This window comes from Vipera berus (assembly GCF_964194415.1).
Source record: "Vipera berus genome assembly, chromosome: Z".
In the NCBI taxonomy this organism is placed as follows: Eukaryota; Metazoa; Chordata; class Lepidosauria; order Squamata; family Viperidae; genus Vipera; species Vipera berus.
Window position 1 is genome coordinate 3,473,381 of NC_138205.1, and position 14,669 is coordinate 3,488,049.

The window sequence follows — 14,669 nt, forward strand, 5'->3', positions numbered from 1 at the left end:
GAGATCGCCTTGAAAAACAAATCACAATCGCAGCTCACAACCTTCCCTTGCCAAAGAAGCAGCGTCATTGGGGAAGCTGGTGGGAAGTCAAAAGTCGCCGTCACGTGAGGTCCTCACTTAACGACCCGTGTGGTCCTCACTTAATAAGGGCAACCAGGGGGGCTCCCAGGATTGCTGTCTTCCAGCCATGCAGTCAGGTGACATCCCACTTTATGACCACATTGCTTAGTGACAGAAATTCTGGTCCAATTTCGGTCACTATGTGAAAACCGCCTGAGTGTAAGGGAGATGTCTGGGATTGATTGATTTCCTGAGCCATTGAGCTTGTTTCCTTGGCCATCGAAGAAAACGATCCATTCCTCCTTTATAAATAATTTCCCCTAATCCACTACGTTTTAACAAAACACTGGAGGGAGTACACAAACGAAAATTGAAATAATAGGAGAATCTTTTTTTCTTGCGTGGCCATAAACCAATATTTCTAAATGCTGGCAGGTCTCCATCACAGTCACTTGTTGAGGTCTACCTCAATGTGTTCCATAAGATCAATGGCATCATCTGTGCAAATTCTTTGATAATAATAAGTTGGAAGGGACCTTGGAGGTCATCTAGTCCAACCCCCTGCTCAGGCAGGAAACCCTATACCATTTCAGACAAATTGCTGTCCAGTCTCCTCTTAAAAACTGTCCAGTGTTGGAGCATTCACAACTTCTGGAGGCAGGTTGTTCCACTGGTTAATTGTTCTAACTGACAGGAAATTCCTTCTTAGTTCTAGGTTGCTTCTCTCCTTGATGAGCTTCCATCCATTGCTTCTTGTCCTGCCTTCAGGGGCTTTGGAGGATAGCTTGATAGATTAGATGGATGGATGGATGGATGGATGGATAGATGGATGATAGATAGATAGATAGATAGATAGATAGATAGATAGATAGATAGATAGATAGAGATAGATGATAGATAGATAGATAGATAGATAGATAGATGATAGATAGAGAGATAGAGATAGAGATAGATAGATAGATAGATAGAGATAGATAGATAGATAGATAGATATAGATAGATAGATAGATAGATAGATAGATAGATAGATAGATAGATAGATAGATGGATAGGATAGAATAGATATGATATGATATGATATGATATGATATGATATGATATGATACATACATATACATAGATATGCATATATGTATATATAAACCCCCACCATTTCAAAACTACGAACTACCTGTATTTCCATTTAAAAAACAACCAAAGTCAAGGAAACAAGCCCCCCCCCCCTCCAAGGGGCCTTCTCTCTCACTGCCAACGCCCAGCTACAGAGTAAACAGGACCAGATAAACAATTAGGAAAGACACCATTTTCTCATCACGGAATCCACCTCGCCCCAATCAAAACTGATAGGGCAACCAGCCAACTACTACTTCTTCCATTCCTGATGATGACGTTCCCTAGCTTGGTAATGAAACATTTGTAGGGGGGAAAAAAAACAAGCTCAGCAAACACCCAACCGCGCAACTCCCGAGCTGCAGATAATCCTCAAAATAATCTACGGCTAACTCCGAAGATACATTCTGAATTCTTCGTGGCGCATTCAAAATTATGTCTCGTGTTAGGCTTTCTTTTCTTTTTTTTTCTTTTTCTTTTTCTTTTTTTTAAGATAAGACAATTGTTCTTTTTAACATTTTCTTTGTGGTGTTTCTTTTACACGTTCGTCTTTTTTTTAAAAAAAAGATATATATCCCGGTGGGTTTCGTATTTTAACTTTCTTTGAATGAACTAAGGTAGGTAAAGAATAATACGATATATTATATAATACAACATTTCCAGATAAATATTGTTACGAGCTACATTATTATGTCATGGGTTATGCCGTAATATCATTATTACGAGTTAAAATGTGCCTAAATGAGGGTGAAGGTTTGTTCAGCAACTCGTGTTTACGACGGTTGCTATGTCCCAAGTCCACATGATCCCCCTTTTATGACCTTCCGGCCAGCAAACTCAATGGGGAAAGCCAGATTCACTTAACATCCGGGTTATTAACTTACCAACTGCAGTGATCCACTTAGCAACGGTGGCAAGAAAGAGGGTAGAAATGGGGCAAAATTCACTTCACTGTCTCACTTAATCACAAATTTGGGGTTCACTTGTGGCCGTAAGTCAAGGACCACCTGTAGATCTTTTTTTTTTTAATAATAATATTTTATTAATTTTCCATTTGAGTATTTGAAAAGCAACGCAGTGGCTGGGTAATCAGTAGTTCAATAACAAAATCTTTAGTGCAAATCTCAGGTTACAACATCCAATATTTCTTCTCTTTTCCCCTTAACGCTTACTATCTCATACTCAAGCTAGTGCAGTTCTAATTATATCAACCCAATAAAAACATCATTATTCCACCGATCAATAAATGTTTGGCTTATACGTCTCTCGATTACATTCAATCTTCACAAACAGCCCGTATCCCGTTGTTAATTTTTACCCATTTTTTAGTTTCTCATCAATATTCCCATTTAACCTTTGATATTTATAATTTTCTGTGGGACGCGGTGGCTCAGTGGGTTAGGACACTGAGCTTGTTGATCAGAAGATCGGCAGAGTGAGCGCCTGTTACTCGTCCCAGCTTCTGCCAACCTAGCAGTTCGAAAGCACGTAAAAATGCAAGTAGAAAAATAGGGACCACTCCGGTGGGAAGGTAACAGCGTTCCGTGCGCCTTTGGCGTCTAGTCATGCCGGCCACATGACCACGGAGACGTCCTCAGACAAGCGCTGGCTCTTCAGCTTTGAAACGGAGATGAGCACCGGCCCCTAGAGTCGGAAACGACTAGCACGCATGTGCGGGGGAACCTTTACCTTTCCCTTTTATTTATAATTTTCAGAATTTGGGTATCCAAGATTTCCCCTCTCTCACTTCATAACAAAATAGGATATGCAGAACACGCATTTTATCCATTTGAGTATCATCTTGTTCTATTTCCTAAAAGTTACGTATTTCCCGCCACATTTAATCATCCACTTAATAATGCAATATCCCCTTTAATCAATCAAAACCATTATATCTTTTTTTTTATAAGACCACCCCTTCCCAGGCACCAGACTCTGAATATACCCAGGCGATGCTCTGGGTCTGGAAGTTAGCCCGCCCACCCTGAAATTGGGGTTCACCCCATTTTTTGGTTTTTTGTTTTTCTCCCCGCAGGAACGATGAGAAAACGGCAGCCGACTACAAGATCCAAGGCGGCTCAGTCCTCCACTTGGTCCTAGCCCTGCGTGGAGGCCTGCGATGATGGCGTTCCCCCGGCCCCGTCATGCTCCCCCTTTCCCCAAAGCCACCGGATGTGGGTGACCCTCGCCCCTCGAGGCGTCCGTGGGAGGCCCGTCGGAATTCAGCCCCTCTCACAGCTGCCCGTTTCTTCCGAATCCCGGGAGGACTGCCTGCCAGATGTCGTGTTTCTTTGCAAGCTGTCCTTGGAGAGGGTGTGTGGGTGGGTGGGTTGTGTTTTAGGAGAACGGGATGATCTTTAAGTTATTGGGGTGCAGCATCCGGCTGGCTGCGTGTGGATAAGGGTCCATCTGCTGCTTTTCGCCCCCACCCACCCCCGGGTTGAAAAGTTTCTCTTTTCCCCCCGTCGTCCCCTGTCGTGGCTCATCAATGTCCAAATAAATGTTTCACAACCATCATGGTGTCGTCGTGTCTCCTGGGGTCTGGAGGTTTACTTTTGGGGGTGGGGGGGCTTGATTCGGGTCGACTCTGCCTTTGCTAAGTCCTCGACTTACGACCCGACCTTTAGTAAACCGTTTGAAGTTGAAACAGACCCCCCCCCAAAAAAAGGTACTTAAGGCACGGATTCAAAGATTTGATACACACACACACACACCTTGTCGCATTGCAGTTTTTGCACTCAACAACCAGCCTGCCCTGACTCATTTTTTGCATCCCGTGGTCACGTGACCACTATTTAGGACATTTTTTTGGCAGGAAACGGACTTTTTTTTTGCAGCGGTCGTTAAACAAATCGTGAGGTTAAGCCAACTCGTGTGCAGTGGATGTTTGTCGGAAACCAGGCATTTATTTATGTCTGGTTTCTGACAAACATCCATTGCAGGCAATAGTCATTTAACACTGTGATTCGCTTAACGGCCCCTGCAAAAAAAATAATTCACAATCATACGGTCCTATGGCAACCTGCTTAACAACCAGCAGTCCTAAGTGGAGGACTGCTAATGTTTGAGTTAAGAAAGTTAATCTATTCATATTTCCAATATCGGGCTGATAAATATTTGAGGAAGAACCACATCCAAGTTTAATTTCTCTTAAAAAAAACGACAGGTTGCTTTATTTTTGGAGTTATATCCTGCTTTTGCTTGGTACAATTTGGGGCGCTTTTATTGATTTGTGTAGCCTGGGTGACATCACCTAATGACAACATGCCTGTGAGGTGGGAGGGGCTGAGCGCCTGGTCAAAGGCACCCAGTTGGTTTTCGTGCCTTAGGGACTAGAACTCGCCGTCCCCTGGTGATTGGCTTGAAGTCACGCAAGCGGCTTTCTTGTCAGAAACTAGAATTCCCCCTTTCCTGGTGAATAGCTCAGGGGCATCCAGCTGGCTTCCATGCCTAAAATGCTAAGCTTGTAAGCCGCCCTGAAGGGCGGGATAAAAATGGAATTAAAATAAAAATAAATAAAAATAAAGTGGAACTAGAACTCACCTTCCCCTGATGATTGGCCAGTCACCCAGCTGGGTTTTGTGCCTAAAGGGAGACTAGAACTCACTGCCCCCTAGTTGTTGGCCAAAGTCACCCAGCTGGCTTTCTTGTCTAAGGCAGGACTAGAACTCACCCTCTCCTGGTGAATGGCTCAGGGGCATCCAGCAGGCTTCCATGCCTAAAGTGGAACTAGAACTCACTGTCCCCTGATGATTGGCCAGTCACCCAGCTGGCTTTTGTAATCTCAGTTACAAGGACCCTACAGTCCTCTCCACAAACCCCACTTCCTTTAGCACTGATGATGTTCCCTAGTTGGGTCATGAAACGTCTGCAAGGAAACCCCCCAGCTCAGAGCACAAAGGACCCCACAGTTGTTGTCCTCCTCTTCCTTTTCCTCCTCCTCCTCCTCCTCCTCCACACAAACCCCCTCCCTTCTAGCACTGATGATGCTACCTAGTGGGGTCATGAAACGTTTGCAAGAAAACTACCCAGCTCAGAGAGCACCAAGGACCCCACAGTTGTTGTTGTTGTTTCTTCTTCTTCTTCTTCTTCTTCCTCCTCCTCCTCCTCCTTCTCCTTACTCCTCCTCCTCTTCTTCTCTTCTTCTCCTTACTCCTCCTCCTCTTCTTCTCCTCCTCTTCTTCTCTTCTCCTTACTCCTCTTCCTCCTCCTCCTCCTCCACCTCCTCTTCTTCTCCTTACTCCTCCTCTTCTTCTCCTTACTCCTCCTCTTCCTCCTCCTCCTCTTCTTCCTCCTCCTCCTCCTCCTTCTCCTTACTCCTCCTCCTCTTCTCCTCCTCTTCTTCTCCTCTTCTTCTCCTTACTCCTCCTCCTCTTCTCCTTCTCCTCCTCCTCTTCTTCTCCTTACTCCTCTTCCTCCTCCTCCTCCTCCTCCTTCTTCTCCTTACTCCTCCTCTTCTTCTCCTTACTCCTCCTCTTCCTCCTCCTCCTCTTCTTCCTCCTCCTCCTCCTCCTTCTCCTTACTCCTCCTCTCCTCCTCCTCCTCCTCCTCCTCCTCTTCTTCTTCTTCTTCTTCTTCTTCTTCTTCTTCTTCTTCTTCTTCTTCTTCTTCTTCTTCTTCTTCCTCCTCCTCCTCCTCTTCTTCTTCTTCTCCTTACTCCTCCTCCTCTTCTCCTCTGCTTCTCCTCCTCCTCTTCTCCTTACTCCTCTTCTTCCTCCTCCTTCCTCCTCCTCCTCCTCCTTCTTCTTCCTCCTCCTCCACCTCCTCCTCCTCCTCTTCTCCTTACTCCTCCTCCTCCTCTTCTTTCTCCTCCTCCTCTTCTTCTCCTTACTCCTCCTCCTCTTCCTCCTCCTCCTCCTCCTCCTCTTCTTCTTTTTCTCCTTACTACTAGTACTACTCTTCTTCTCCTCCTCCTCCTCCACAAATCCCCCTCCCTTCCTGATGATGTTACCTAGTTGGGTCTGCAAGGAAACCAGCCAGCTCAGAGACCACCAAGGACCCCTCAGTCCTTCCTCTTCCTCCTCTTCTCCACAATCCCCCCCTCCCTCCTAGCACTGATGACGTTCCCTAGTCGGGTCACGAAACCTCTGCAAGGAAACCACCCAGCTCAGAGAGCAGCAATCAAACCCCACCACCACCACCCGCCCATCATTTCTTTCGCCCCCGTTCGAAGTTACGACGGACGTGCTGGCGAGGAGGGGAGGGCTCCAGCAGCCCAGCCCCCCCCAAATCCCCCCCCCGTCTCCCATTAACCCTCTCCAGCCCAACAAGGGAGGTTGCAGCTCCCTGCCAAGTTGCGAGCTGGGAGGCAAAGCGGATCTCCCGCGAGGCCGGATCGTTCCCGATCCCGGATTCCTGCGCGGAGCTGGCCAGCTCCCCTCCGGGAGGATCGGGGTTAACCGTCAAAGGAGGCGGGCAGGAACCCGGCTCGCTGCGGCTGCGCTGGCTCCGCTTGCGCGCTTTCCGGCCGGCCGGGGCAGGAAGATCGGGGACTTCCCAGTTTGGATTCTGAGGATCGGCTGAGGATCGCCCCGACTTCCGACGTGCAAATTCGCCCCCCCCCCCGCTCCGCCCTGCCCCGCGCCTGGTGCGTCCATCGCAACCTGCATTTTTTTTTTTTTGCGCCCAAACCGGGCTCTGCGCGCAGGTCTGGTGGCCAGGGAGCTGCGCCGATCCTATGTCCCTCCCCTCCCCCCTCTCTCCTCCTTTCGGATAGGCAGGCGATGAGTAGGAAACCCGCCTTGGTGGTGTTTGATCTGGGTGAGCGGATTGGGTTGCGCGCCCATCGTCCTGGGCTGTGGGTGGGGATTAGGGGAAGGGGAGTGGTTGACTTGCCTTGGTTTGGGGGGGTTGGGTAGATTGGGGAAGCCAGGAGGGTCTTCCTCTTGCATTTGGGGGCAAGAAGGGACCCCCCCCCCAAAAGAATCAGTCTCTCTCTCTCTCTCCCTCCCTCTCTCCCTCTCTCCCTCCCTCCTCCATCTCTCTCTCTCTCTCTCCCTCTGTGTGTGTGTGTGTGTCTCTCTCTCTTTTTCAGATTATACCTTGTGGCCTTTTTGGGTGGACACCCACGTGGATCCCCCCTTCCAGAAAAAGAGGTGAGAAAGAAAAGGGGGGGGTCTGTTGCTGCAGAAATGGTGGTGGTCCTCTTTAATTTTTCAGTCCCCCCCCCCTTAGAAAGGGAGAAGAGGAACTGGATCAAGGATCTAAAACAGTTTTTCTCAATCACAGAAACTTTGAAAGGGATGGACTTCAACTCCCAGAATTCCTCAATCAGCAAAACAAGCAAACAAACAAACTGCCTGAATTGAATTAAATTGAATTGAATTGAATTGAAAAGTTTACCTATTGAACTCTGGAGGTTGACGTCCACCCGTACTGGCGAATTCTGGGAGTTGAAGTCCATCTGTGCTGGCTCAGGAATTCTGGGAGCTGAAGTCCACGAGTCACAAAAGAGCCAAGGTTGCCTACCCCTGGTAGGGTTTCCTGCCTGAGCAGGGTGTTGGACTAGATGACCTCCAAGGTCCCTTCCAATATTATTATTGTTGTTGTTGTTGTTTATTGTTTATTATTTTTATTCTTTATTCTTTATTATTATTATTATTATTATTATTATTTATTACTATTATTATTATTATTATTATTATTATTATTATTATTATTATTATTATTATTATTATTATTTGAATTTTGGGCTCGCTTGTGGTCCTAAGTTGAGGAGTGCCTGTAAAAGAGTTGTAGAATCAAGTCCGGCTTGATTGACGACCATGAACTCGTGATGAAAATTCCCATGCCAGTTATGGTCGTAAGGCAAGAACTACCTGTAATTTTTTTTATTTTTATTTTTTGGTCTTCTGATTGACTCGGAAACGAGCTAAACCACTTCCTGTCCGAATTCTTCACAGCGATGGCTCGGTCCAAGACCGGAATAAGCGGCCTGTGAATCTCTACCCCGAAGTGCCGGAAGTCCTGCAGCAGTTGCAGAGCAAAGGGATCGCCATGGCAACTGCCTCTCGGTAAAATCTGGGCCTGGTTCTCTGAAAACTTTCCTCGTTGATATAGGCCGCACACCCCTCTATACACACCCGTTGTGGTGAATTAAGGCCCCCTTGGGGTCTTTATCTAGTTTGCAGGGAGCCCTCGACTTTCAACCGTTTGTTTAGCGACCGGTCGTTCAAAGTGACAAGGGCGCTGAAAAAAATGACTTAGAATCAGTCCTTGCACTTACATTCCATGCTGGCTGGGGAATTCTGGGAGTTGAAGTCTTTAGCTCTTACAGTGGCCAAGACTGGACTCCCTTGTTTTTCACACCAGGGTGCGTGCATTGCTCATGACCAAGAAGCTTTGAGAAGGAGAATAGGAATAGGAATAGGAATAGGAATAGGAATAGGAATAGAATAGAATAGAATAGAATAGAATAGAACAGAACAGAATTGAATTATAGAACAGAACAGAATTGAATTATAGAATAGAACAGAACAGAACAGAATTGAATTATAGAATAGAATAGAACAGAACAGATAGAATAATACAGTAGAATATAGAATAGAGTAGAGTAGAGTAGAGTAGAGTAGAATAGAATAGAGTCAGAGTTGGAAGGGACCTTGGAGGTCTTCTAGTCCAACCCCCTGCTCAGGCAGGAAACCCTATTCCATTTCAGACAAATGGTTCTCCAATCTCTTCTTAAACAACTTGCTAGCACGCCTTAGGTTGACCTCAGCTAGTTTTAGCAGGAGGGCTTCTGCTGTTCCCAGCTTATTTGCTGAGTGCAGGTGGGGATTCAAATCAAGGCTTCCTTTAGCAAACCAAGGTAAGTCATAGTGTTGTGAGAACATGCCCTATTTGGGGTGAAAATTGGTCCCTGTTGTGGGACCTCAAGCGTCTGGTTTTTCACCTCTCAGGACAGGCGAGATCCAAGGAGCCAGACAACTCTTAGACCTTTTCGGCTTGAATCGCTACTTTCGGTACACAGAAATCTACCCCGGCAGTAAAACCACCCATTTCCAAAGGTAAAAAGAAACTTTGGGGTCTTGATTTATCCCCCTGGATGTTGGAACCGGCAGTGGGGGCAGACTGGTGTAAAATCCAAAATCCATCTTCGCCTTTTCTCACCGTCTCCCCTCTGGCCTTCTCAAAATTGAGTAAATTTTTTTTAAAAAAAATAATAATCTTAACTGTGATGATCAGCTTCTGGCATGTAAATCTTACTTGTGGCGTCATCTATTTCTGTGGGTTTGTGGTGTTCCCCCAGATCTGACCAGGGTGGTCAGGCACTAGATCCCTTTGGAGGATCACTCTTGAAGGATCAAGCAAGCGTGCCCTGTCTCTCGCAGGGCCTGCCCTATGAAATACACATAGTCCTTTGACTTACAACCACTTGTAAACGTTGCTGGCTGGGGCATTCTGGGAGCTGAAGTCCACCCGTCTTAAAGAAGTTTGGCAAAGTTGGCAAAGCACTGCTCCAAAGAATGGGAAAGCTTAGCTGGAGGGTGGGATAGTGGTTGAGGACCTTTTATAGACCGGACAACCATTTAAACCAGGTTTGTGCAAGGTCTCCTGCCTTGAGCAGGGGGTCAGACTAGAAGACCTCTGAAGTGCCTTCCAGACCTGTGATACTCTGATCTATGTTCTGCTTGTCTCCTCTCCAGGTTGAATCGGCAGAGCGGCATCCCGTTTCATCAAATGCTCTTTTTCGATGACGAAAGCCGCAATATTCGCGACGTCAGCACGCTAGGTACCCTTAAAAGATTGTGCATGATGGGACTTTAGACCCTCCCACTCTCTGAGCATCCCCTGAGTTTAAGGATTCCAGGTCTGGGCCTGAAGGAGGCTAACTAAAAGGATCAATTGTCCCTGTTCACACAACCCATTCAGTCAAGCTCATCTCCTTCGGTCGAGTAAGCCAATGGCCGCAGCCAGGTTAAGCTGGGCTGGTAAGTTCTGGTCCCGCCTTAGTCATGAAAGCTGGCTGGGTGACTTTGGGCCAGTCACCAGGAGACGGTGAGTTCTAGTCCTGCTTCAGGCATGAAAATCAGCTGGGTGACTTTGGGCCAATCAGCAGGAGATGGTGAATTCTAGTTCCGCCTCAGGCATGAAAGCTGGCTGGGTGATTTCGGGCCCATCACCAGGAGACGGTGAGTTCTAGTTCCACCTTAGACATGAAAGATGCTAGGTGCCTTTGGGCCAGTCATGAACAGACAATGAATTTTAGTTCCACCTTAGACATGAAAGTTGGCTGGGTGACTTTGGGCCAATCATCAGGAGACTGTTAGTTCTAGTCCCACCTTAGACATGAAAGATGCTGGGTGACTGGGCCAATCACCAGGAGACAGAGTTCTAGTCCCGCCTCAGGCATGAAAGCCGACTGGGTGACTTTGGGCCCATCACCAGGAGACGGTGAGTTCTAGTCCCACCTTAGGCATGAAAGGTGGTGGAAGGAGGAAGGCGTACCAGGCATGTTTGCCTCCTTACTTATAGAGTAATAAAAGTGGAATAAAAAAAACTAATAAATAAATATAAACATTGCGATACGCAAAGGTGGCTGATGTACAACTTGTTCCTGTTGTTTTGTCTTAGGAGTTGTGTGTGTCGCTGTCCCAAGCGGCATGACTCTTTCACTCCTCCAGGAGGGCATGGAGAGTTTCGCACGCTGTTCTGACGCTCTTCCAGCCGACAAAGTTTAAACCTCAAACTTCCGGGAACTCGTTCTTCTGTTTTCCCGCGTGGGAAACACCGGTTGGGGATTATGGACCCTATCTAATTATCTGTTAGACGGAAAGTGATGGAGCATCTGCCTCCACTTTCCTTCTTAAAGAAATTTTTTTTTTGTCCTGTGGTTAGAAGAGACCGGGATTCTCCAAACGTGGCCCCTTTAAGACTTGTGGACTTCAACTCCCAGAATTCCCTAGCCAGAATGCTTTAAGGCGGATGGACTTCCAGAATTCCACAGCCTGCCTACTTTAAGATGGGTGGGCTTCCACTCCCAGAATTCCCCAGCCAGCAAGGGTTTACCAGAATTCAGCATGGATAAGAACAAATGTGGCTAGACTACTGCATTTTTTGACAGGATAATTGCTGCCGGCATCAAGCTCCCTGCGCCCTGTGCGTTCCCACAGAGAGGGCCTCCTCAGGGTGCCACCGATCAGAGAATGTCGATTGGTGGCGCCCAGGGGGAGATCCTTCTCTGTGGGCGCTCCGGAGCTGTGGAATCAGTTGCCGGTAGAGCTCCGGATGGCGCCCGATCTTCGCTCCTTTCGTCGCGATCTCAAGACGTTTCTGTTTGTACAAGCCGGCCTAGCCTGATGGGGATTGGTGGGGTTTTTATTTTATTTTTTTTGTATTCTTAATTTTATTTTTGGGGTTTTATTATTGTATTAATTGTTTTAACTTGGGCAATTATTTAATCTCTTTTTAATGTTTGTACTTTGTATTTGACTTTTGCCCTGTGAACCGCCCTGAGTCCTCAGGGAGAAGGGCGGTATATAAATATTATTAAATTAAATTAAAATTAATAGACAGTGGGAAAACGGTCGACGTAATATATGGCCTGGGAGTTGAAGTCCACGAGTCTTAAACGGTCCACATTTGGAGACCCCCTGCATTAGACCCGCAAAGGGTTCGTGTTTGTGACTTTCATCCCAATAAAACATGGAAAACAAATCTTTTCTTTCCGTTTATCGATTAGTGCAGTGACTGCGGGCAATTAATCAGGTTTAAATGGTGACTTAGACGGGTGGAAAAGAGGCAAAGTCACCCGGGATCGCATAGCTAACATCCAAAAGATAAGAAAAACAACCAAAAGTTTCCAAAAAGATTTTTATTTTTTCTTCCCTGGTTCTACTAATGGCCTTGGCGTAGTAGACTATAAACCATTGTTTCTCAAACTTGAAGACGTGTGGACTTCAATGCCCAGAATTCCCCAGCCAGCTGTAGACTACAGATAGTCCTCCACTTACAACAATTCATTTAGTGACCACTCAAAGTTACAACGGCACTGAAAAAAGTGACTTATGACCGTTTTTCCACATTTACGACCGTGGCAGCATCCCCAGGGTCATGTGATCAAAATCCAGAGGCTTGGCAACTGACTCGTATTTATGACGGTCGCAGCGTCCCCCGGGGTCAGGTGATCCCCTTTTGCGACCTTCCAACAAGCAAAGTCAATGGGGAAAGCCGGTTTCACTTAATGACCGTCTTGCTAGCTTAACAATTGTAGGGATTCGCTTAACAACGGTGGCAAAAAAAGATCATAAAATGAGGTAAAACCTGCTTAGCAATCAAAATTTGAGGCTCAATTCTGATCATAAGTCGAGGACTTACCTGTGTAACAAATGGTAGGAGACCTCTAAAAATAGGGGCGCATGATGGCCAGGAAGCAGGAATTAGAACACAGAGCCACAAAATAATTCAAAATCCTTCTTTTGTTCAATATTTTAAAAAGTAGGGTGACGTCAGCAGGCGTGACGTCCAACCCAACGTGAATTGGTGGAAGAGAAGTTGAGGTAATAATACACTTTTTGTATGTGTACACTTTGAGAGGAAGCAACTAAATTTCGTTTTCAATGCATGCCGTTGATAAAGGTTATCTAATCTAATCTTTTTCCAAGCATAGACATTCCCCAGGTTGACCTCTCTATCCAGGAAAACTGGAAGGCAACAAAAAATGAGTGAATGGAAGCCAAAGGAGGTGAAATGTTATCACCAATGATACTATAGATAGAAAAGATAATGACCTGTAAGGAGATAACCAGGATCTATTCCTAAGCAAACGGGCTGAAGTATTTTTTTTAAGTCTAGTGCAGTGCAGGCAACTTTTAAGAGCTGTGGACTTCAACTCCCAGAATTCCTCCTGGCTGAGGAATTTTGGGAGTTGAAGTCCACAGGCCTCAAAGTCACTGAGATTGAGAGACAGTGGTCTACAACCACAAAGTCACATTCAGAAGCAGCTCACACCTTCCTAAGTCACCCGGGTACAAGAAGGGGTCCAGCCAATGGTGGCATTCAAATAGGTGAACAACCGGTTCTCTGTGTGGATGCCGCTTCCGGAAGTCCATTCTGGGCCCGGGCAACAAAAAATTAGCTACCGGTTCTGCCGAAGCGGTGCAAACCGGATGAATCCCACCACTGGGTCCAGACCAATCGGCCTTGCAAGAGGAATGAGAAGAAGGCTAGAACAGAATAATAACTTTGTTGTCACTTTGAATGTGCACGAATCGTCATACGTTATAATGAAATTTCGTTGCATACAGCTCTCAAAAGGGTCACCGCCTCCCGATATACCCTACATAAACATGACCAAAATGACAGCAGTGTTCCAATATCTCAGGGGCTGCCCCAAAGAAGAGGGGGTCCATTTATTCTCCAAAGCGCTTGAAGGCAGGACAAGAAGCAACGGATGGAAACTAATCAAGGAGAGAAGCAACCTGGAACTGAGGAGAAATTTCCCAACAGAACAACGAATAATAATAATAATAATAATAATAATAATAATAATAATAATAATAATAATAATAATGAAGAAGAAGAAGAAGAAGAAGAAGAAGAAGAAGAAGAAGAAGAAGAAGAAGAAGTTGGAAGGGACCTTGGAGGTCATCTAGTCCAACCCCCTGCTCAGGCAGGAAACCCTATACCATTTCAGAATAAGTGGAAGGTCTTCAGAAGTTACAGATGCTCCATCACTGGGTGTTCGATAATCCTTGGGGGGGGAATAAAACACCCAGACACAAACTGAGCAATGTGGTACATGCAGTACAACGCAGTGAGCCATGTGCAGCTCTGTAAGTTGGGGTAACAAAACAACCCCTTCACAAACACATGGCACACCAGAGGAGAACAAACCCACCAGGACCAGATTCAACCATCCAAGGCCGCTCTTTCGGAGACGGCAAAGTCCCCATTCTGGACAGAGAGGACCGCTGGCTTGAAAGAGGGGTCAAAGAGGCCATCTAGGTCAAAACTGAGCACCCCTCAATGGGTGGGGGAGACACAACACCACCTATCTCCAGTCTACCACACAGTCCTTTCAACAGTTCCAAGAAGGATCCACGCCCGTTTGCACCGGTCAGGGGACCCTGAGGACACAGATAAACCTCCAAGTGGCCTCAACAATCCTCTAAAAGAATACAAATGACCAGATGACTGCAAAGGAGTATAAATCCTTCCGTTCCCCATCGTCCAGTCAGAGCTGAAGAAGCTTCTCAGATGAGAAGCGAAACGTCTTCAAAGGAAAAACAGGAAAGCCCAGTTGCCTCCTGAAAAAGCATCTTTGGGGTATACAGGTAGTCCTCGACTTACGACCACAATTTCACCCCGAAATTTCCATTGCTAAGTAAGACAGCCCACGAAGTGAGCTTTGTCCCCATTTGATGACCTTTCTTGCCACAATTGTTAAGCGAAACACTGCAGTTGTTAAGTTAGTCACACAGTCGCAGAAGGGGCTCGCGTGGCCCCGGGACACTGCCAACGTCATAAATACGAACCAGTTGCCAAATGTGTGAATTTTG

General features: G+C 46.3%; 2 protein-coding genes across 2 annotated transcripts in view; both read left to right on the forward strand.

The window, feature by feature from the left end:
• LOC308677566 (ubiquitin-like protein NEDD8) overlaps positions 1-3,687 on the forward strand; it is a 10,063-nt gene extending 6,376 nt beyond the window's left edge. The window contains exon 4 of the mRNA XM_081344094.1: positions 3,206-3,687. Coding sequence (XP_081200220.1) covers positions 3,206-3,293 — 88 coding nt within the window. The 3' untranslated portion in view covers positions 3,294-3,687. The remainder of the gene's footprint in view (positions 1-3,205) is intronic.
• A 2,948-nt stretch (positions 3,688-6,635) lies between these two features.
• Positions 6,636-11,987, forward strand: LOC308677565 (magnesium-dependent phosphatase 1-like). The gene is made up of 6 exons (XM_081344093.1): positions 6,636-6,930; positions 7,205-7,265; positions 8,073-8,183; positions 9,069-9,176; positions 9,816-9,901; positions 10,744-11,987. The coding sequence occupies exons 1-6, from the start codon at positions 6,894-6,896 to the stop codon at positions 10,848-10,850; spliced, it is 510 nt and encodes a 169-aa protein (XP_081200219.1). The 5' UTR covers positions 6,636-6,893; the 3' UTR covers positions 10,851-11,987.
• Positions 11,988-14,669: the final 2,682 nt, after the last annotated feature.

Excerpts from the sequence above, each read along its gene's own strand:
- LOC308677565 (XM_081344093.1), top strand. The coding sequence starts at position 6,894 with ATGAGTAGGAAACCCGCCTTGGTGGTGTTTGATCTGG. Across the intron at positions 9,177-9,815 it reads AAAACCACCCATTTCCAAAG|GTTGAATCGGCAGAGCGGCA; the intron begins GTAAAAAGAAAC and ends TCTCCTCTCCAG. Across the intron at positions 9,902-10,743 it reads TCGCGACGTCAGCACGCTAG|GAGTTGTGTGTGTCGCTGTC; the intron begins GTACCCTTAAAA and ends GTTTTGTCTTAG.